General features: G+C 39.9%; 1 protein-coding gene across 2 annotated transcripts in view; it reads right to left on the bottom strand.

The window, feature by feature from the left end:
- GMDS (GDP-mannose 4,6-dehydratase) overlaps nucleotides 1–17,362 on the bottom strand; it is a 628,451-nt gene that overhangs the window by 125,841 nt on the left and 485,248 nt on the right. For both annotated transcript variants that reach the window (XM_058555392.1, XM_058555393.1), the window contains exon 8: nucleotides 2,397–2,515. In XM_058555392.1, the coding sequence (XP_058411375.1) occupies nucleotides 2,397–2,515 (119 nt within the window). The remainder of the gene's footprint in view (nucleotides 1–2,396; nucleotides 2,516–17,362) is intronic.

The raw sequence follows: 17,362 nt of genomic DNA, 5'->3' as shown, positions 1-17,362 counted from the left end.
ATTTCCTCTGTTCATTAATTTTATGCCTGATTTCATTGAACTATCTTTCTGAGTTTTCTTGTGCCTCATTAAGTTTCTTTATAATAGCTATTTTGAATTCTCTGTCATTTAGATTGTAAATTTCTGTGACTTCAGGATTGATTTCTGGGTACTTGTCATTTTCCTTCTGGTCTGGAGTGTTAATATACCTCATTATACTATTTGATGGGGTGAACTTGTGCCCTTGCATAGTGGTAGTATCTGGTCGCAGATTCCACCTGCCACTGCTGGGGGGGCAGGAGTTGTGTAATCTGAGCCCACTGTGACTCCTGGAAGCTGTGCCTGTCCATTGGAAGCTGTGCTGACAGGTCCCGTCTGCGTTCGTCCAGTGGCCACCGCTGCTTTACACATGTAGGTGTGCAAGCACTCTGGCGGGGGTCCCCTGTTGTCTGACCTGGTGCACCAGGTTGGGTGGAGAAGAGTGCTTTCTTTCGCGTGCACGGTCCTGGGTGTTCCGGTTCAGCACTCACTGTCTGCCCTCCTGAGCTGCTGGGCTTGGTGAAGACACCCCCGTGATTGCTTAGCCTCCTTGGTGTGGAGCATTCCCACAGGCTGGGAGGCAACTCTGAGAGCAAAGGTGTTCCTGCAGAGTGCTGCCCTTTACCCGCCTCCTCTCAGAGTCACGTGCTGGCCACCGTGCACGGTGCCGCGCCCTAGATCGCTGCCATTCAAGAAGCAGAGGAGATCCCCTTACCTCCTTCCACTGCTTCCCAGGTGGTCCATCACCCCCACCTTCAGATGTATGGCTGCATGGATCTCTCAGACGTCTACTGTATTGTGTGAATGTCCTCTGTTGGTTTATGAATGTCCTTTTCATTGTATCTTAGTGGGGAGAGACTAAGGGAAGAGTTCAGTCCACCATGTTGCTGATGTCACCTATCTCTGGGTTCCTAGTTTTTTTTAAAATAGAAGGTTTAATCTGATTTCTGTTATTCCATCATAGCTAGAAATGGAAGTCCTTTCTTATATTTTAAAAACAAATCTTGGAAAACGGTTTGGCAAGTCCTCAAAAAATTAAACATAGCATTATCATATGATCCAGGAATTCCACTCCTAAGTATACACCCAAAAGAACTGAAAGCAAGGACTTAAACAGATATTTGTATATGCATGTTCATAGCACCATTATTCACAATAGCCAAAAGTTGGAAACAAATGGCAGATGAATGGATAAACAAAATGTAGTACATACATATGATGGAATATTATTCAGCCTTAAAAAGGAATGCAATGCTGATGCATGGTACAAGATGGATGAACCTTGAGGATATTAAGCTCTAAACACAAAGGACAAATACTCTATAATTCCACTTACATGAGGTATCAGGAATAGGCAAATCCATAGAGACAGAAAGTAGACTGGTGGATGTCAGGGGCTGGGGGGAGGATGGAGTGGGGAATTATTGTTTAATGGGTACAGAGTTTTAGTTGGAGAAGATTAAACAGTTCTGGAGATGGAGGGTGGTGATGGTCACATAACACTGTGAATGTACCTAACGCTACTAAATTGTATACTTAAAAATGATTAAAATGGTAAATTTTGTTATATATATTTTACCACAATAAAAAAATCATCAAAAAAAAAAAAGAATCTTCCATCTATAATGAAGGATTTCCCATAAATCTTTCCAATATTCCAATAAAAATCTGACTTCAAAATTTGTGTAATACAACAAGTAAATGTAGCACATGGTTATAACTGGATCATTTTGGGATAAAGTATAGCATTGGCCTAACTGGCAAAACTCAAATCAGATCTGAGGATTAGACAGTAGTAATTTATCATTGTGAATTTCCTGATTTACATGGTTGTATTTCATTCATGTAGGAGAATGTCATTGTTTGTAGGATATATAGGGAAAAGTCCAGGGTCATGGGGCATCAGGTTGGCAATCTACTCTCAATGGTTCAGAGAAAAGAAGACTGTAATTGAAATTTTTCTGTAAGTTTTTTATGGTTTCAAAAATTTTAAAATAAAAGTGAAAGCATTAAAAAAATTGTGTAATGTTATCACATTGATCTGGTAAGAGTAGAATAGCTAGAGAAAAATCATAGTAAATCATGTATAAATTATGATAAAAAATTTAAAATTAAAAACCTTAAAAAAACAAAAAGATAAAAGAAATTTTTAGAAGACTGAGTTTAGATGGTGACAAATGTTTCACATAGAATATAACTGAGGTTGGATGCAGTGAAGAACAAAGTCCCTGCTCCATACCGAAACTCCCTGTACTGCTTTACTAGACAGTAACAAGGAAAAAGGACAAATAAAACTAAGTCAAAAGAGCAAGCACACACACAAACCTGTCAGCAAGTGTCTGATGAGTGAGCAGATATCAATTCTCAGTTATACTTACACAATGGTTTTTCCAATGTGCAAAAATGATTTCTCTACAAATTCCCGGACACTATGGACTTCTCCAGTAGCTATGACAAAATCCTCCGGCTCATCATTCTGTAACATCAGCCACATAGCCTAGAGAGAGAGAGAAAGAGAGAGAGAGGCAAATCCAAGTTAAAGTTGCACCCAGCTGCCACTTGGGAAATATAATGTTATCAAATTCACATAATTGGATTTGGACCTTGTTAAAAGGTAAACTGAGGCACATTAATATTTTTCAAGAGTTTATTTCAGCATACATCTATTCAAATAGGGCAGCACTAAACCGAAAGTGGTTAGGAGCGCTCCATCAACAGGAGCTAGGGCAAGCTTTTTATAGAGTCGTCACTGAAGCAAAGTAAAGAGATTTACTGATTGGCTATAGCCAATCTTTGGCTATATCCAGAGATTATTTGATTGGCTATAGCTTATGCGGTTGCCTTATTTAGGAAAGCTGAATTAGCTGTTTGTGATTGCTTGTTCTTAAGTGTCATTTTCTTGGATTTGAGTGCATTGACTCTGGCTTAGGTTTTGGCTCTCTTATTCAGGCTACCCAGACATTAAGAGCCACCTCAGTCTAATGGCCTTTTTGTTTAAATACTTTAAGATGTACAGCTAGAAAAGGACCACAAATTTAATACACTATTTTAACCACTACAGTAGTAGTTCTCAAACTTTAGTGTGCATCAGAATCATCTGGGGGAACATCTCAGTACAGATGCTTGGGCCATAGCTGCAGAAGTCTGGACTCAGCAGACTAGAGAACGTGTTTTAGGCATCTTTATCTTTAACACTTCAGGTGATTCTCATGCAGCAGGTCCTTGGATGGCAATTTAGAGGAACAAGATTTTGAAGAGTATCTGTGGCAAATAATCTTTCTATAGTGTATTTAAGAAAAGAAGAGTTTAGAAAGCATTGTCTAATTTTCCTTTATACCATGAATAGAATATAAGGAAAAATCATTTAAAGACAGATGTTTGCCCTCAAAAGTAGAACCAAATTTCTTAACAATAAAGTTGAACATTTACCAATGTGGTGACATCAAAAAGCAAAATAATCAAAAATCATTAATGGAAAAACAATGATGTAATGAATAGTACTACCACTTTTAAGAAGTCATCTGAGAAAATGCACTAGAGTTAAGGATTTCATCAGACAGCATTTCCAGGTCAGGCGCTCAATGGGTGTATCATACAGGTACCCTTTTTCAATAGGAACGAGAAGTCTAGTTGGGCAACAATGCAGCTGCACGTCTAAGACGCAAACTGGTGGCAACCATCACAGCCTGGCTTCACTCAGTTATAACAGCTTTTATCAACAACATACAGACCCATAGTTTCCATAACTTGGAATTGCACACTAATTTTAAAGATTTTGTTTACACAGATAGAAGATGCAGATTAAAAAAAAATTAAGATAGCTGGTATCTGACAGCAGCATGTCTCTTTGAGAAAAATCCAAGCCCCCCCCCCCCAAATCAATGTTTTTCATCACTCCCACCCACTTTTCAAAATCAATTAGGTAAAAATAATAGGCACTTCATTATAACACAGTCCCCAATATTATGTGCATTGAACTCTTGTTCTAACATTTAAAGAAAACTATTTTGGTTGATGTCTCCCTAGCTGCTACTGCACAGGCTGAAAAATAGGTTGCTGAAATCAATGGAGCAGCTTATTTTCTCTTAGAAAATGCAACCAAAAAAGTCTAATTCCTCTTTATTCATTTAAATTTGTGGGAGCCTTCTAAAAAATATATAATACAGGTAAATATTTCGCTTTTTCTTGAAGTTATTTCTTGTGAATATTTTGTATTTTTGGTCTATCACAAAATTGTTTTAAATTCTATTTTCGTTCTATGGAAGATGAGACTTTGGCCAGTTTTACATGCCTTGGAGATGGGGCCACTGGGTGGGACAATGGCATAGATTCCAGTCAGTGATAGACTGACAAGTAATGGATGAAACTGTCTTGGCTAGGAGAGAGTTTTGTTGACATTAATAAAATATCTGCAGCTTTATTTTGCATTGAGATCATAGTCGATGAATTTAGTCACAACAGTTTTTAAATTTTACACTAATAATATTAATAATAAAACTCGATTAGTTGTTAAAAGGTGTAAAACACAGGATAGGCCAAGCAGCACATAGTCTACAAAAGCTCTGTAGCTCCCTGAACTCAGGGCTGCTGCACACTAACTGCTCCAGGCTAAGAGGAAGAGTGGGGTCTGATGTGCAGCCCAGCACCCTTTGTTGTTAAGGTCCTTAGAGAGTGTCTTTTTGTGAGGGGCACCAAGGCACAAGTGCACTAGCAGAGGCCTGGTGGGGGGCCCACTCTTTGCGTCTGTGTCTTGCATGTGCAGTTCCCGTGGCCTAGAATGCCCTCTTCCCTCATCTGTCTGGGAACTCTGACCTCTCCTTCTAGATCCTGTACAAGAGCCCCTTGGAATGAATTCCTGTTATCTCACTGGTTTCCCTGTGACCAGTGGCACACAGCATGGTTGGCTTCATTGGGACCGAGCCTGCCCTTTGGCCACCTTTCCCCAACTAAGCTGACCCTCCCACCTCCCCTGAGCACACGCATGCACACACAGGCACATACACAAACTTGTTTTTGCTTCCTTCAAAATACTTTCAAAGTTTTCAGGAAAAATTAAATTATGCTTCTGGCTAGAATTTCTATTTGAGCATTTTTCTGAGGGATTAGTATATACATTTAAATGTGTTTTACTCAAATTTCCATTCTAAAAATAACATTTCAAATAGCTCATTCAGGACTGCTCAGCTTATTTTATTTCCTTTGAAACACTATGTTGTGTTAGAATGGTTTTGAAAAATCATATTTTTAGTCATGTGAAAGAAAGCAAGGGGCTTGCCGAAAATATGATTACTGGTTGATGGTAGATTACTTTAAACACTGGGCACAAGTTCTCTGGTGCTTGTTTTGTTCCCCTACAGGAACCTGGGGATCAGTGGGAGCCTCTCACTTTCACTAGAGTGAGTGCCAAGAGTCTGCTCTTTTCTTTTCCATCAGACTATCTGCGGCCTTTGACCTATCAATTTCTAGGCATTTCCTCTAAAGTTCATATTGTACCAGACTCCAGTCTGGGAAAGGGAAGGGAAAGGATATACAACTCCAGATTTATTTGTTATTACTGAATAGTTTACTGGTTTTAACAGAGGGAAAGGGCTTTGTTTAAATTTCCACTGAGCATAATTAATGGTTATTGACTGGTAAATGAAGAACAGGTGACACTCTGGATCAGAAGATAAATGAGCTTGTGTTCTGGTGTGATAATGGGTTAGTAATTTGCCACAAAGCCGAGGCCCAGTGCATCCCATCATCATGCCAGATCATGTCCAGGACACAAAGGCCCCTGTGTGAGAAGTACTAAGCCATTCGCCTCCTTATACATCTGCACACGCTGATTTGGTCCATTTATTCTCTGACGGATGGCACAACTGAGGCAAAAGTTCACCACTTCTCACCTTCCTGTTCACATGCTGAAGATATGACCCATGACACGGCCAGGCCACAATCTGTGATCAAATCGCCACCCACCTTTGGCTTCTGACTACAGAAACAATTTTGAGGTTACATGTTTTAGATGTCAATCTTCTCTCTTTGTCTCTCAAGGAATGAAGGAGGAAAAAGACAGAGTCTTCCCACATTCTTTCAGTGCCCTTTAAGGATATGACTGACTTATCCACTTCCTCAGATACTTATTTACTTTCAGCCCTGCCCTGATCGCCAGTGCAAATGAAAAAATCTGCTTTTTAATCCGTCTCACAGAGAGGAAAGACAATCAGCTAAGGATCGTACCAAGGCTTCATATTCCTCAAAATAAAAATGTCCCTTAATGGAAATGAACAGTGCAGTTTTCAAACCATACCTCACATTCATTTTGCTTTTAAGGCACCTGAAGTTTAGAGGAAATCTGACTCCATACCATTGATATTTGAAGGCCAAGTCCAGGTGGTTATAAATATTAGTTAAATTTGGACATGTGCTTTCTTGTAACTATATAATTAACCTATCTGTTCTACAAATCTAATTTAGAGAAGTCAAAATAAAACTTTAATTGAAAAATTATCAAATAAAAATACTCCTCTCCCACTTTGGCATTCAAATCATGAATGCGGAAATGGGCAGTGAAGGGTCATTCCTCTTTCTTTGATTTGGTAGCTCTGGAGGGTGTTCACAGCTGGACCAGTGAAGGAGAACACCCAAAGTACATCACCACAGCTGACTAACTACACCTGATTCCATGCATGCCTTTTGGGGTGTGATGGATGTTTGTCTTAAAAATCTGGATTCTACAATTGCTTCCACCTCGCCATTAACCTTCAGTTCAGTATCCAAACCACAAACACTTATTAACTGAGCTGTCATCCATGAATAACAAGATTTGTTAATCAAGGTTATGTTTAACTATGTTTATTTGACTGCTACTTTTTCAGCCCTGTGTTTTTGTGCTTTATGGGCTTCTGTCATAAAAATAACCTTAAAACAGAACTATATATATATTTACTTCTGGGGAGAAAGTCTTTGAAATAATTCTAACAAAAATCATAGGAATCTGAACAAATGGAATTCCCAATAAAGGATGCCAAGCGTTGATCCATTCACATACATTTTGTCTTTAAGCTTTGTTCAGTAGCTGTTTTCACGATGACAGCCTGGTATTTACAGTTTGGGTCAGGACTTCAAGTAGTCCTGTGCTAGGCCAGGCCTTATGCTTTGTGGGACCCATGTAGGTAGGTCTGAGGGTCAGCTTGGGAGAGTACTTCCTACTCTGATGTAGTTGGACAGGTACCAAATGATTAACAAATAAAACTCTATCAAGAAAACCATCTAGCATAAAACCCAAGGCCAGCCTTAAGGCCCACTCAATCTATTAATTATCTTCATGGGCAAAAATACTGAGGTTTGTGGATTCCTTTGATTAAGAGTCCTTCAGACATTTTGAAGATACAAAGTAACTAAACAGGAAAAAATCATTGGATAATAAATTAATAAAACCATCAAAAAATAACAGAACACAATTTAGAAAGCTATATAGCTCTTGCTTTTTATGTTTGCTGTTAACATATCATTCTACATTGATATCATATGCACCGAAAGAAAGAGGCTATGTCAAAATCTGCCTCGCTCTTTATCTTTTTATTCTAGCCAGGTATACCGCTCTACAAATTCCAAGGTTGGGAGTTAGTTTTTCTCATCCCTGGAAACAATACAAAACCTAAAAGCTCCTAGGGTTGTGTTACTCATTCTGAATCAGTTTTTCTGACATACCATCCTGCTCTTTCAATATGCAGATTCAAGTTATGTTGATTTATTTCTTCTATTAATCTATTACTATATTTTATCTCTTCTATTCATTCCATTTCTTTTCCCACACACCAATTATGCACATGTTGTATCTCTTTTTTTCTATCTTCTATGTCTATTATACCCTATCTAATCATTTTTATGCTTGTGATTTTCCATATTATTTTATGTGATTTCCTCCTGCCTGTTCACCTGATTATTTTTAGTAACATTTATTTTAAATTTTGTCACTAATGTGGCTTCAATCTCTGGAATGATTTTCTTTTTCTCTTCCATATCTGTCCTGATTACTTCCAGCTTAACTCTTTCATTTACTTTCTTTAAGCCAGGGGTCAGCAAACTTTTTCTCCAAGGGCCAGATAGTAGATATTTCAGGCTTGCAAGCCATATGGTGTCTAATACAAATAGTTAACTCTGCTGTTGTAGCACAAAAATGGCCATAGGCAATACAGAAGCAAACGGGCATGGTTGTGTTCCAATAAACAAAAACAGGCAGCTGGCCCATGGACTGTAATTGGTCCACCTTGACTTTTAGCAAACTGAACAAAAACGTTACCTGTAATTTCTTTGAATCTGTGGAGAACAATTATCTGAGCTCCAGATACATATTTTTCCTTTAATAATACTCCTGATGATACGTGCTATTCATCTGTTTTGTTTATGCTCCTTCTCTTCTCCTTGCAATCCTCTCCCCACTCCCATCTCAGGTAGAGACCCTGGGGTAGTGCCTTTCCAATTGTTATTACTATCTGAAGAAGGCTAGATATTTCCTGAAGAACTGTATGCGGAGCAGCAGGAAGTGCACTGAGGGCAGCCTGCAGCTTCCATTCAAACTTCGCTCAAAACTCTCTCACCAATCTCATTACATTCTCTGCCCCAGGACATGGCTGTCCTCATTTTTCAGCCCATAGTTCGTAGTGTGGCTCACAGAATAAATCACAAGGCTGCTACGGTGCTATCTGATAATTATTGCTTCCCCATTGCCTTCACCCCAGATCACAATCTGCATTGCCCCTCAGCCAGGAGGCTATGTCACAGTCAACAAAAATGGTTTCTCCTTCAGCAACATCTTCCTGCCATTCTGCAATATAAAAGGGGCTATCTATAAAGATATTCTCCATTCCTATGTAATATCATTTTGTGGGCCTTTTAGGACTGAAAATTAATTTGAGAAAAATCTACAGCCTGTATGTATGTATGTATGCTCAGCATAATATATCCTGAGTGCATAAAGAATTATATTAAACAATTATATGTACCCCAAAGTTATGTGACCATGTAAATCATGTATGAAAAAACCTTAATAAAACAGGCATATACAAATAAAGGATGTTTTACTTGTCAAACACTGCTTAAGAAACTATCCTAACACTTAGTGGCTTAAACCTTTTTATTGTTCAGGATTCTGTGAGTTAGGAACTTAGGAGAGCTCTGGTGGGGATGGCTCATCTCTGCTCCCTGTGGTAGTGGCCGAAGTGATTTGACTGGGGTTGTAGGACCAAGATGGCCTCCCTCACAAGTCTGGTTCCCTGGATGCACTTCAGTTCTCTTCCACATGCTGCCCACCCCCACGGTCCCTCATCAGTCACTAGTCTAGCCCAAGCTTCTTTACAAAACGGAAGCCGCAAGGCCTCATAAGGCCGAGGCCTGGAAGTGACTCAGTGTCACTTCCTCCACATACTACTGATTACAGGATCAACCCAAATTCAAAAAAATGGGAAACAGACTCTCCTCCTTCATTAGAAGAGTGGTAAAGTCACATTGCAAAAGGGCATGCAGGATGGGAGGGATTATTACACCCATCTCCAGAGAAAATCTACCACAAAGAGCTCTCTTGTGATGACTACAATATTAGCGGATTGTTTCAACATGGTAATAAATATTTTTGCCTTTAATATGAAGCATTAGTGCTTCAGCCTGTCATTTCTATGTAAAGCTCTATCTATCTTTAACACAGTGATAGTTACGTTTATATGAGGGCAATAATAATTCACAGACTAACACCTGGAATATGGAAACTCATTTTCAGGTCACTATAAATTAACAAATGCTCTAACTTGGCCCTAACATCATTACTGTCACAACATATTTCCCAGAAGTGGTTGTTTCCTGGAGTGTGCCCAGCCACCTACCTCAACCAGGTGTTTCCAATTACCTGTTCCCACTCGCATAGCCAGGTAAGCCATTCTAGAATTAGTTCCTGGCGCAGCAGGAACAATATAAAAGCTCTGGGTATGCAGCAGGAAGTTACTTTATACTCATGACCACCTAATCGTCCATCTCCCTGCTCGTAGTTCCTGGCCATGCTGCCTAAACATATTCTTGGGAAGCCAGCTCTGACTTTTCTACGACCTTACCCTTCAAGCCCATCTGACCACCTGGCTCTGCCTCTTGGTCTGACTCTGACCTTTGGGACCCAACTTCTGGGCTGGTTCTGGGCTCCCTCGAATAACAGGTCCTAGCCTTGCCATAGATCTCTCAGTTCCAGTGTTGATAATCATCGTTATCAGTAAATAAATACTATATACACACCATATTATGTGCATTAAGGTGGAAGTAGATAGGACTTTACAAGCTTAGTCTAAAACAGCGCTGCCCAATAGAAATATAATACAAGCCACATATGTAATTTAAAATTTTCTATTAGCCACATTAAAAAAGTAAAAAGAGGGGCCGGCCCGGTGGCGCAAGCGGTTAAGTGCGCGCGCTCCGCTGCGGCGGCCCGGGGTTCGCTGGTTCGGATCCCGGGCGCGCACCGACACACTGCTTGGTAAGCCATGCTGTGGCGGCGTCCCATATAAAGTGGAGGAAGATAGGCACAGATGTTAGCCCAGGGCCGTCTTCCTCAGCAAAAAAAGAGGAGAATTGGCGGATGTTAGCTCAGGGCTGATCTCCTCACAAAAAAAAAAAAAAAAAAAAAAAAAAAAAAAAAAAAAAAAAAAGTAAAAAGAAAAGGTGAAGCTGATTTTTTTTTTTTTTTTTTTTTTTGTGAGGAGATCAGCCCTGTGCTAACATCCGCCAATCCTCCTCTTTTTTTTTTTTTTTGCTGAGGAAGACGGCCCTGGGCTAACATCTGTGCCCATCTTCCTCCACTTTATATGGGACGCCACCACAGCATGGCTTGCCAAGCAGTGCGTCGGTGCGCACCCAGGATCCGAACCAGCGAACCCCGGGCCGCCGCAGCGGAGCGCGTGCACCCAACCGCTTGCGCCACCGGGCCGGCCCCCGAAGCTGATTTTAATATGTTTGATTTAGGCCAATATATACACTACACTATCATTTCAATATAAAATACTATCAAGATATCTCAAGATATTTCACATTATTTTTCTATGTATTAAGTCTTCGAAGTCCAGCCTATATCTTGCATTTATAGCACACCTCAATTCAGACTGGCCCACTTCAAGTGCTCAGTAACCACATGTGGGTAGGGGACACTGCATGGGACAGAGCAGGGCTATAGAGCTGGCCTCGTGTAAGGAAGGAGAGTCGACCTACTACATGATGCACTGCCCTAATCCTGTTTGCTCAATCTGTCAATCAAAAGATTCTGCTGGGGCTTCATGGAGGAGGCCTCATCATCTTTGTAGCACAGCTGGAGGAATAATCCCCCTCTCCTCCCTCCTTTGTAATTGTCACCACCTCCTGACCTTTCCTGTAGTGATTTCATCAGTCATGCCAACTAGGAGAGAGAGATCTTAAAAAGCAGTATAACTAGCTCCTAATTTATGATCATCTGACATTTGAACGCTTGCCTCCTTCATCTACAAATGGGCAGTAATACCACACCCCACCTCCCCCACTGGAATGCCTAGGGAGTAAATACCTAGACAACCACCTATAGGTGTGTTGAAATGCAGTGCTGAGGAGAGGAGGCAGGAGCTCTCAAATTTCGGTGTGTGTTAGAGTCATCTGGAAGGTTAAAACACAGATTGCTGGACTCCTCTAGCTCCAGAGTTTCTGATTCAATAGGCTTGGGGTGGTGCCTGAAAATCCGCATTTCTAACAAGTCCAAGGGTGAAGCTGATGCTGCTGGTGTGTGGCCCACACTGAGAATCACTGCTTGCTGTGGCTGCAGCTCAGACTGGGATCAGACCACCTGTCTTTCAACCATAGCTCCAGGACTTACTGGGTAACTTCTAGCAAGTTCCTTAATCTTCGAGTGTCTCAGAAAGATGAGAACAATAAAAGTACCTACCTCATAGGGTTGTTTTTAGGATTAAATTAGTTAATATATGTAAAGTGCCTGGAACAGTGCCTGGGGCATAGTAAGTGCTCAAGGACTATTATGTATCATGTTGATGATGTTGACAACGATGATTATGTAGCTTGAGAGGGTTATTGTTGCCTAGAAGAGCTAGTTAATCTCCATGACCATATTCTTGCACCCACAGATGGCAGGAGAAGGAAGATTGAAAGGGTGGAGTGAATTTAATCCTGAATCTGTTTGTCAGAGACACAGAATTTTATAGCTGGAAGAGGCCTCAGAGATGTTCTCATTTTTTTTCAACAAAGGTTTATTTATTTATTTATTTATTTTTTTCCCCAAAGCCCCAGTAGATAGTTGTATGTCACAGTTGGACATCCTCCTAGTTGCTGTATGTGGGACTCAGACTCAGCATGGCTGGAGAAGCGGTGCGACGGTGCACGCCCAGGATCCGAACCCGGGCCGCCAGTAGCGGAGCGCGAGCACTTAACCACTAAGCCACGGGGCCGGCCCCAAAGACATGTTCTCATTCAATTCAATTCATTTTAAAGACTAAACAACTGGAACCAGAGAGATTATATAACTCACCTTAAGTCACACACCTAATTATGCCACAGCTGGGACTAGAACCTCCATTCCCCTTTTAGTATTCTTTTTATTGCATTACACTAACATGCATTTTCCTAATAGCTGTGATTAGGAAAGCATTTTCCCATAGAAACTGTTATAAATGGTTGTTAGGAATAGCTGCATGGACTTCTATGGGCTAACCTGGGGACCGTCAATAAATAGGTATAAAACGCCTGCCAGGTGCCAGGCATTATGCAAGGGTCTGAGAGTATGCCAGGTAGGCATAAACAAGGTAGATGCTGTGCCTGGCTTATGGACTTCCAACATTTACATAGGAAAAGGATTTTAAAAGTCCAACACTTGATTTAAGAACTTCTGAGACATAAACTCCAGGTAGTATCCAGAAGACATCAGGCACAGAAGCTTTCTAAAGACTTCCTCCTAAGCAAGACTATCCCTACCCACAGCTCCTGCTGAAGCATTGAATCAAGGCAGCTATATTTAAGTCAGGTGGCCTGTCCCTGTGCTTCCCCTCCCTTCCAACTCCCTTATCAGGGATGGAGACTTGACATATTCTGGGCCAATTGGAGGATCAAAGAAGTCTGTAGTAAGAGACTCAGAGACTGAATGAGTAGGATAGCACTAAGCACTGGAGCTGTAGAGAGGACTGCAAAAGTAGCACTGCAGAGTGGAGCATGGAGGAGACCTGTTTGGGTAGGAGTGGGAAAAGAGACTACAAGACTTGAGGGGAGCTGAGGGGAGATATGCACAGACATACAGGAAAGCAGATTTCACTTTCCAGTTCCTGTCAAGTATCCTGAAGCTCCTTATGATAAATCCCTTTTCACTTGAATTTTCTTTGAGTTAGTTTCTGCTTCTTGTGCCAACAAGCTCAGATGAAGACAGCTGGAGACCAAACAAGACTTCCAGAACTTTGCTCAGTTTATGAGTGTGTGGGACCAATCGTGTATCAGGCTCCGAAATCACTGCTGAGAAGACAGTTCCAAAGGGGATAAGGCAACACCTGGGACCTCAAAATCCACAGGGAAGACTGCCATGTGCCCAACCAGCAACCAAAATAACATAAGGCCAATGGGATAAACACTAGCAGAAGAGGAGGTACGGGAGCACAAGGCAGGAGACACTTAATGCAGACCAGAGGAGTAGGAGAGCTTCAGGGAATTCTTATTAATCTGTGTTTTAATCCCAGTGAGCACTGATGACTACTCATTCTTCAGCTCCTCTGAAGACTGCAGGCTAGGACACATATTCCATCTTTGTAACTGGGCATTAGCGTCCCATTAACTCATTCATTTAAATTCATTTCAAATGTGTTTCCCCACAATGCCCTCATTCACAAAACCAGGATTTCAATTTAAAAGTCACTCTCCCACTTAGTAGTCTTAAAACTATGCTTAAATAGATTTAGATTTAATCATTCTGGCTTTAATTTTTGATTGCTAAATATAAAAATACCCCAACATAAACAGCACATAAGCTTTGTTCTTCTGGGAGGTCAAATTGCTCTTACTGATTTGGTCTTATTCATGAGCGTAATGTTTCTGTTATCATAATTTTTTCCTAGATGCTGACTCTGTAACGTCCTTGATTGAAAGAGATAAAAAGGGAAGCTAGTTATATTTAAGAAAACGTTTATTGTAACAGTAATATTTGAGCCCAGTGACACAAGAGGAAAGAAATTCCACTATATATAAAAAACAATAATTTAGAGACAACTTCCCCTCCAATAAAAGGGCCCCTCCACACTACTGACAAACAAAAAGTCCCTTTGTGTTCTTCAAATTAAAAAAAAAAATCAAGAGCTCCTAAAAGTTGAATTATTTTAAAAACACATAGATGGTGACAAGAGATTTTTTTTTGTCTTTATAACTCTTGATGAAATCTACAAAAACAAGCCTTTTTAATTAACATTTTCAAAATATTTAACTTATCAAGTATTTGAAAATTCTAAAATGTCCAAAAAATATTTTTAAAAAAACTTTAGAGAAGTTTAACTCAAATTACCAGACTCTGGGGAACAAATATTTATTTTTAGGTGACTAAAACAAGTATTAATGACTGCTCAAGATCCATTATTAACAATAAAAAATTGTCTATTACTACACAACACCATTAGTAATATCATCTAGCAAATGCTAAAGGTCAAGAACTGAGGAGCAATCTTTTCTTTTAATATAACACAACATTTTTCACATTCATTTCACATGAATGAACAATGTCTTCATTGTTTTCCTGAACACTAATTTAGTGTTGTATTTTTTTGCTTGTGTCAATGAGTGTCAAAATATTGTTCTTTTAAATACATGAAAGTATTTGCATAGAGCTTTATTACTGATCTTTAGATATTAGCTAGAGGCAAAATAAAATAGACACTCCAGTTGGGAAATCTCACTAGCAATGGAAAGCAAGAGTCTTTAACATATTCTGTTTTTCTGCCAATTTTTTTCCCAAGTACACAATGGTTTATTTACCTCACAACTGGTGAAATTAAAAGCAATGTCAGATACAATAAAACTATACTTTAACTATAAGACACAAGGATTCCATTTCCCTAAAAATGAAACAGAAAGTTTGCAAAGAGGACTACAAAAACTCTTAGGAGGACTATCTAAGATCTTGACATGAATTAAAACACAATACCATATAAAAGATTACAGAAAAGCCAAGAAACACAGTGTGTTTGAGTAATGAACTGAGAAACATAGGCAGTTTTTATTAAGTTATACCTTTCTGCACCATCTCATTATTAAATGCTCAATTGACTGTTGTGTTTGCATTTATCCTAGTTATTAAGAAAAATAAAGCCACCACATTTTCTGTCTCTCCAAGTTGAAGAGTCCACAACCAGGTATCTGATGTTGTTTTCAATTCTGTTTTTTCCCCTCCCTAACACTAATTATCTTGCCATCATGGTACTGCCCAAAAAGACAAAATGCCCTTTCACAGAAGTGTAGGCTCCAGTGATGGGTTACTCACTACGAAACTGAAGGGCTGTACCCTGGTTGCGGTCAGGAAAGAGCAGTCCCAGAGCTCTGTGCCAGGACAGGCTAGTAAAGGCCATGCCTGCACCACGAGAAACCAGACCAGCCTTTCAAGTCAAGTGTTGGCTTGTAGACATATAAGTTAATCAGCTATGAAATAACCACCACAATGTTCTTATTGATCACGAAGGGCCTATGAGGCAACTCTTGGCCCAGAGAGTATCTGTGCTTCATTCTTTCAGCCTCTGACTTTCAGAGAAAGAGAGCACTTTAAGAGTAGTGTTTGCAAAAGACAGATGTTAACTTCGTGATTTGAACCTTCCTAGGAAGATGTGCAATGTGCTGCGTCTTCCAAATGAGGTATACTAAACCCATCATATTCATATACCTGTTCATTTTTCAAAGAACATGATAGTGTTTTCATTGCATTGCACTTATTAACAGTAAAAAGGTTAGAAAACCTGAAACTGATAACATTTCAAAACTAAATTTTAAATGTTTTCCCCTAAACTTTTTTCTTCTCTGTGAGACACTAGGTAATGTTGATAATTTTGCTTTTAAATCAGTATGATTGATTAAAAGAACAGCTATTGAACACTTGCTCTAAAAATCATAAATTAATTTAAGAAGCTGGTAATTTTAAAGTACTAATATGTATATAGGTAAATATAGAATATTTAGTATACTTCTATTGTTCTTGAAAAAGAGCCAGTGTGATAATCATACTTTCTGGTCCATCTATACCAAATCTTCAGTTCCCATTTCTACTAAATTCTTTCTAAAGTCATAGAAGGAAAACCAAAAGTAGGTGAGGGTGACTTGTGCTGTCAGAGCTTTAGGACATATTGTAAGATGCTCCGAAATGTGAGCCATTGGGTCACCCACAGATGTGACAATAAACTATGGACTCCTTTCCCATTAGGCCAGCTCCATCATTCAGAGATGTCCTCTAGAAAGAATCCTCTCAAGCAAAAATGAAAAAGAACAAATTCAGTATAGAGTCCAGTGAGAGGATTATGCAAGTGAGCTGAAGAATCAGTGAATTAAATCTTTAAGAGAAACATTCAGTAAATCAATTCTCCAAGGGAACGGAGATAAAATCCCAGTGTCTCCCCGTGAGAAACTGGCTGCCAAGTGATAAATCCTCTACTCCCAGTGTGCTATCCTCACTATCTGGTTAGGCGTCCAGACACATGTGTCCACAGACATTAAAGAACTTGGTCAGTGAGAGAAAGAACATGCTTGGTTTAATGACAGTTGCACAATTGCTCCTGCCTTTCATTTTTCTTTCACATAGATTGCCTATGTGTGACTGACTCCAGAACAAACAGAGATGGAAAAAAAAAAAAAAAATCAAGCTTTGTATTTCTAACAGTGACCTGGACTGCAGGTTTGCTCAAGGCAGAACAATGGGATATCCCAGTCATCAGGGTGGCATAATGATCTACAAAGCAATGAGAGCCTGTTTCTCAGTTTTATATCAACAATTCAGTGTCAGATTAGTTTAACACTTTGCTAGGGCCACTGAGGAAAAGGACAAGTACTGGACATTTGCTCCTAAGAGTGAACAGTGCCCCCCAGCTGGTGGGCATAGACATCCTGCTCACCTGAGGGAAACAGCGCCACCTACTGAAACTCCAATCTGCTTTAGTGGAGACATCTACTCTGCCCCAGCACCCCCCTGCCAGTTTGGAAGGTCTGTAGAACACAGCCAGGCATCACAGAACTAGCTGCCTCTTGTCTGATTCAGCTCCTCCTAGCACTACTGGAGGTGGAGGTTAAGAGGGAAGGAGTGAAGAAAAAAAAGTGCTTTTTATAAAAAAAAGATCTTGTT

The sequence above is a fragment of the Diceros bicornis genome, chromosome 14, assembly GCF_020826845.1.
Source record: "Diceros bicornis minor isolate mBicDic1 chromosome 14, mDicBic1.mat.cur, whole genome shotgun sequence".
NCBI lineage: Eukaryota > Metazoa > Chordata > Mammalia > Perissodactyla > Rhinocerotidae > Diceros > Diceros bicornis.
The sequence above is the reverse complement of the archived record's forward strand: the minus strand, read 5'-3'. Positions and strand labels throughout refer to the sequence as shown.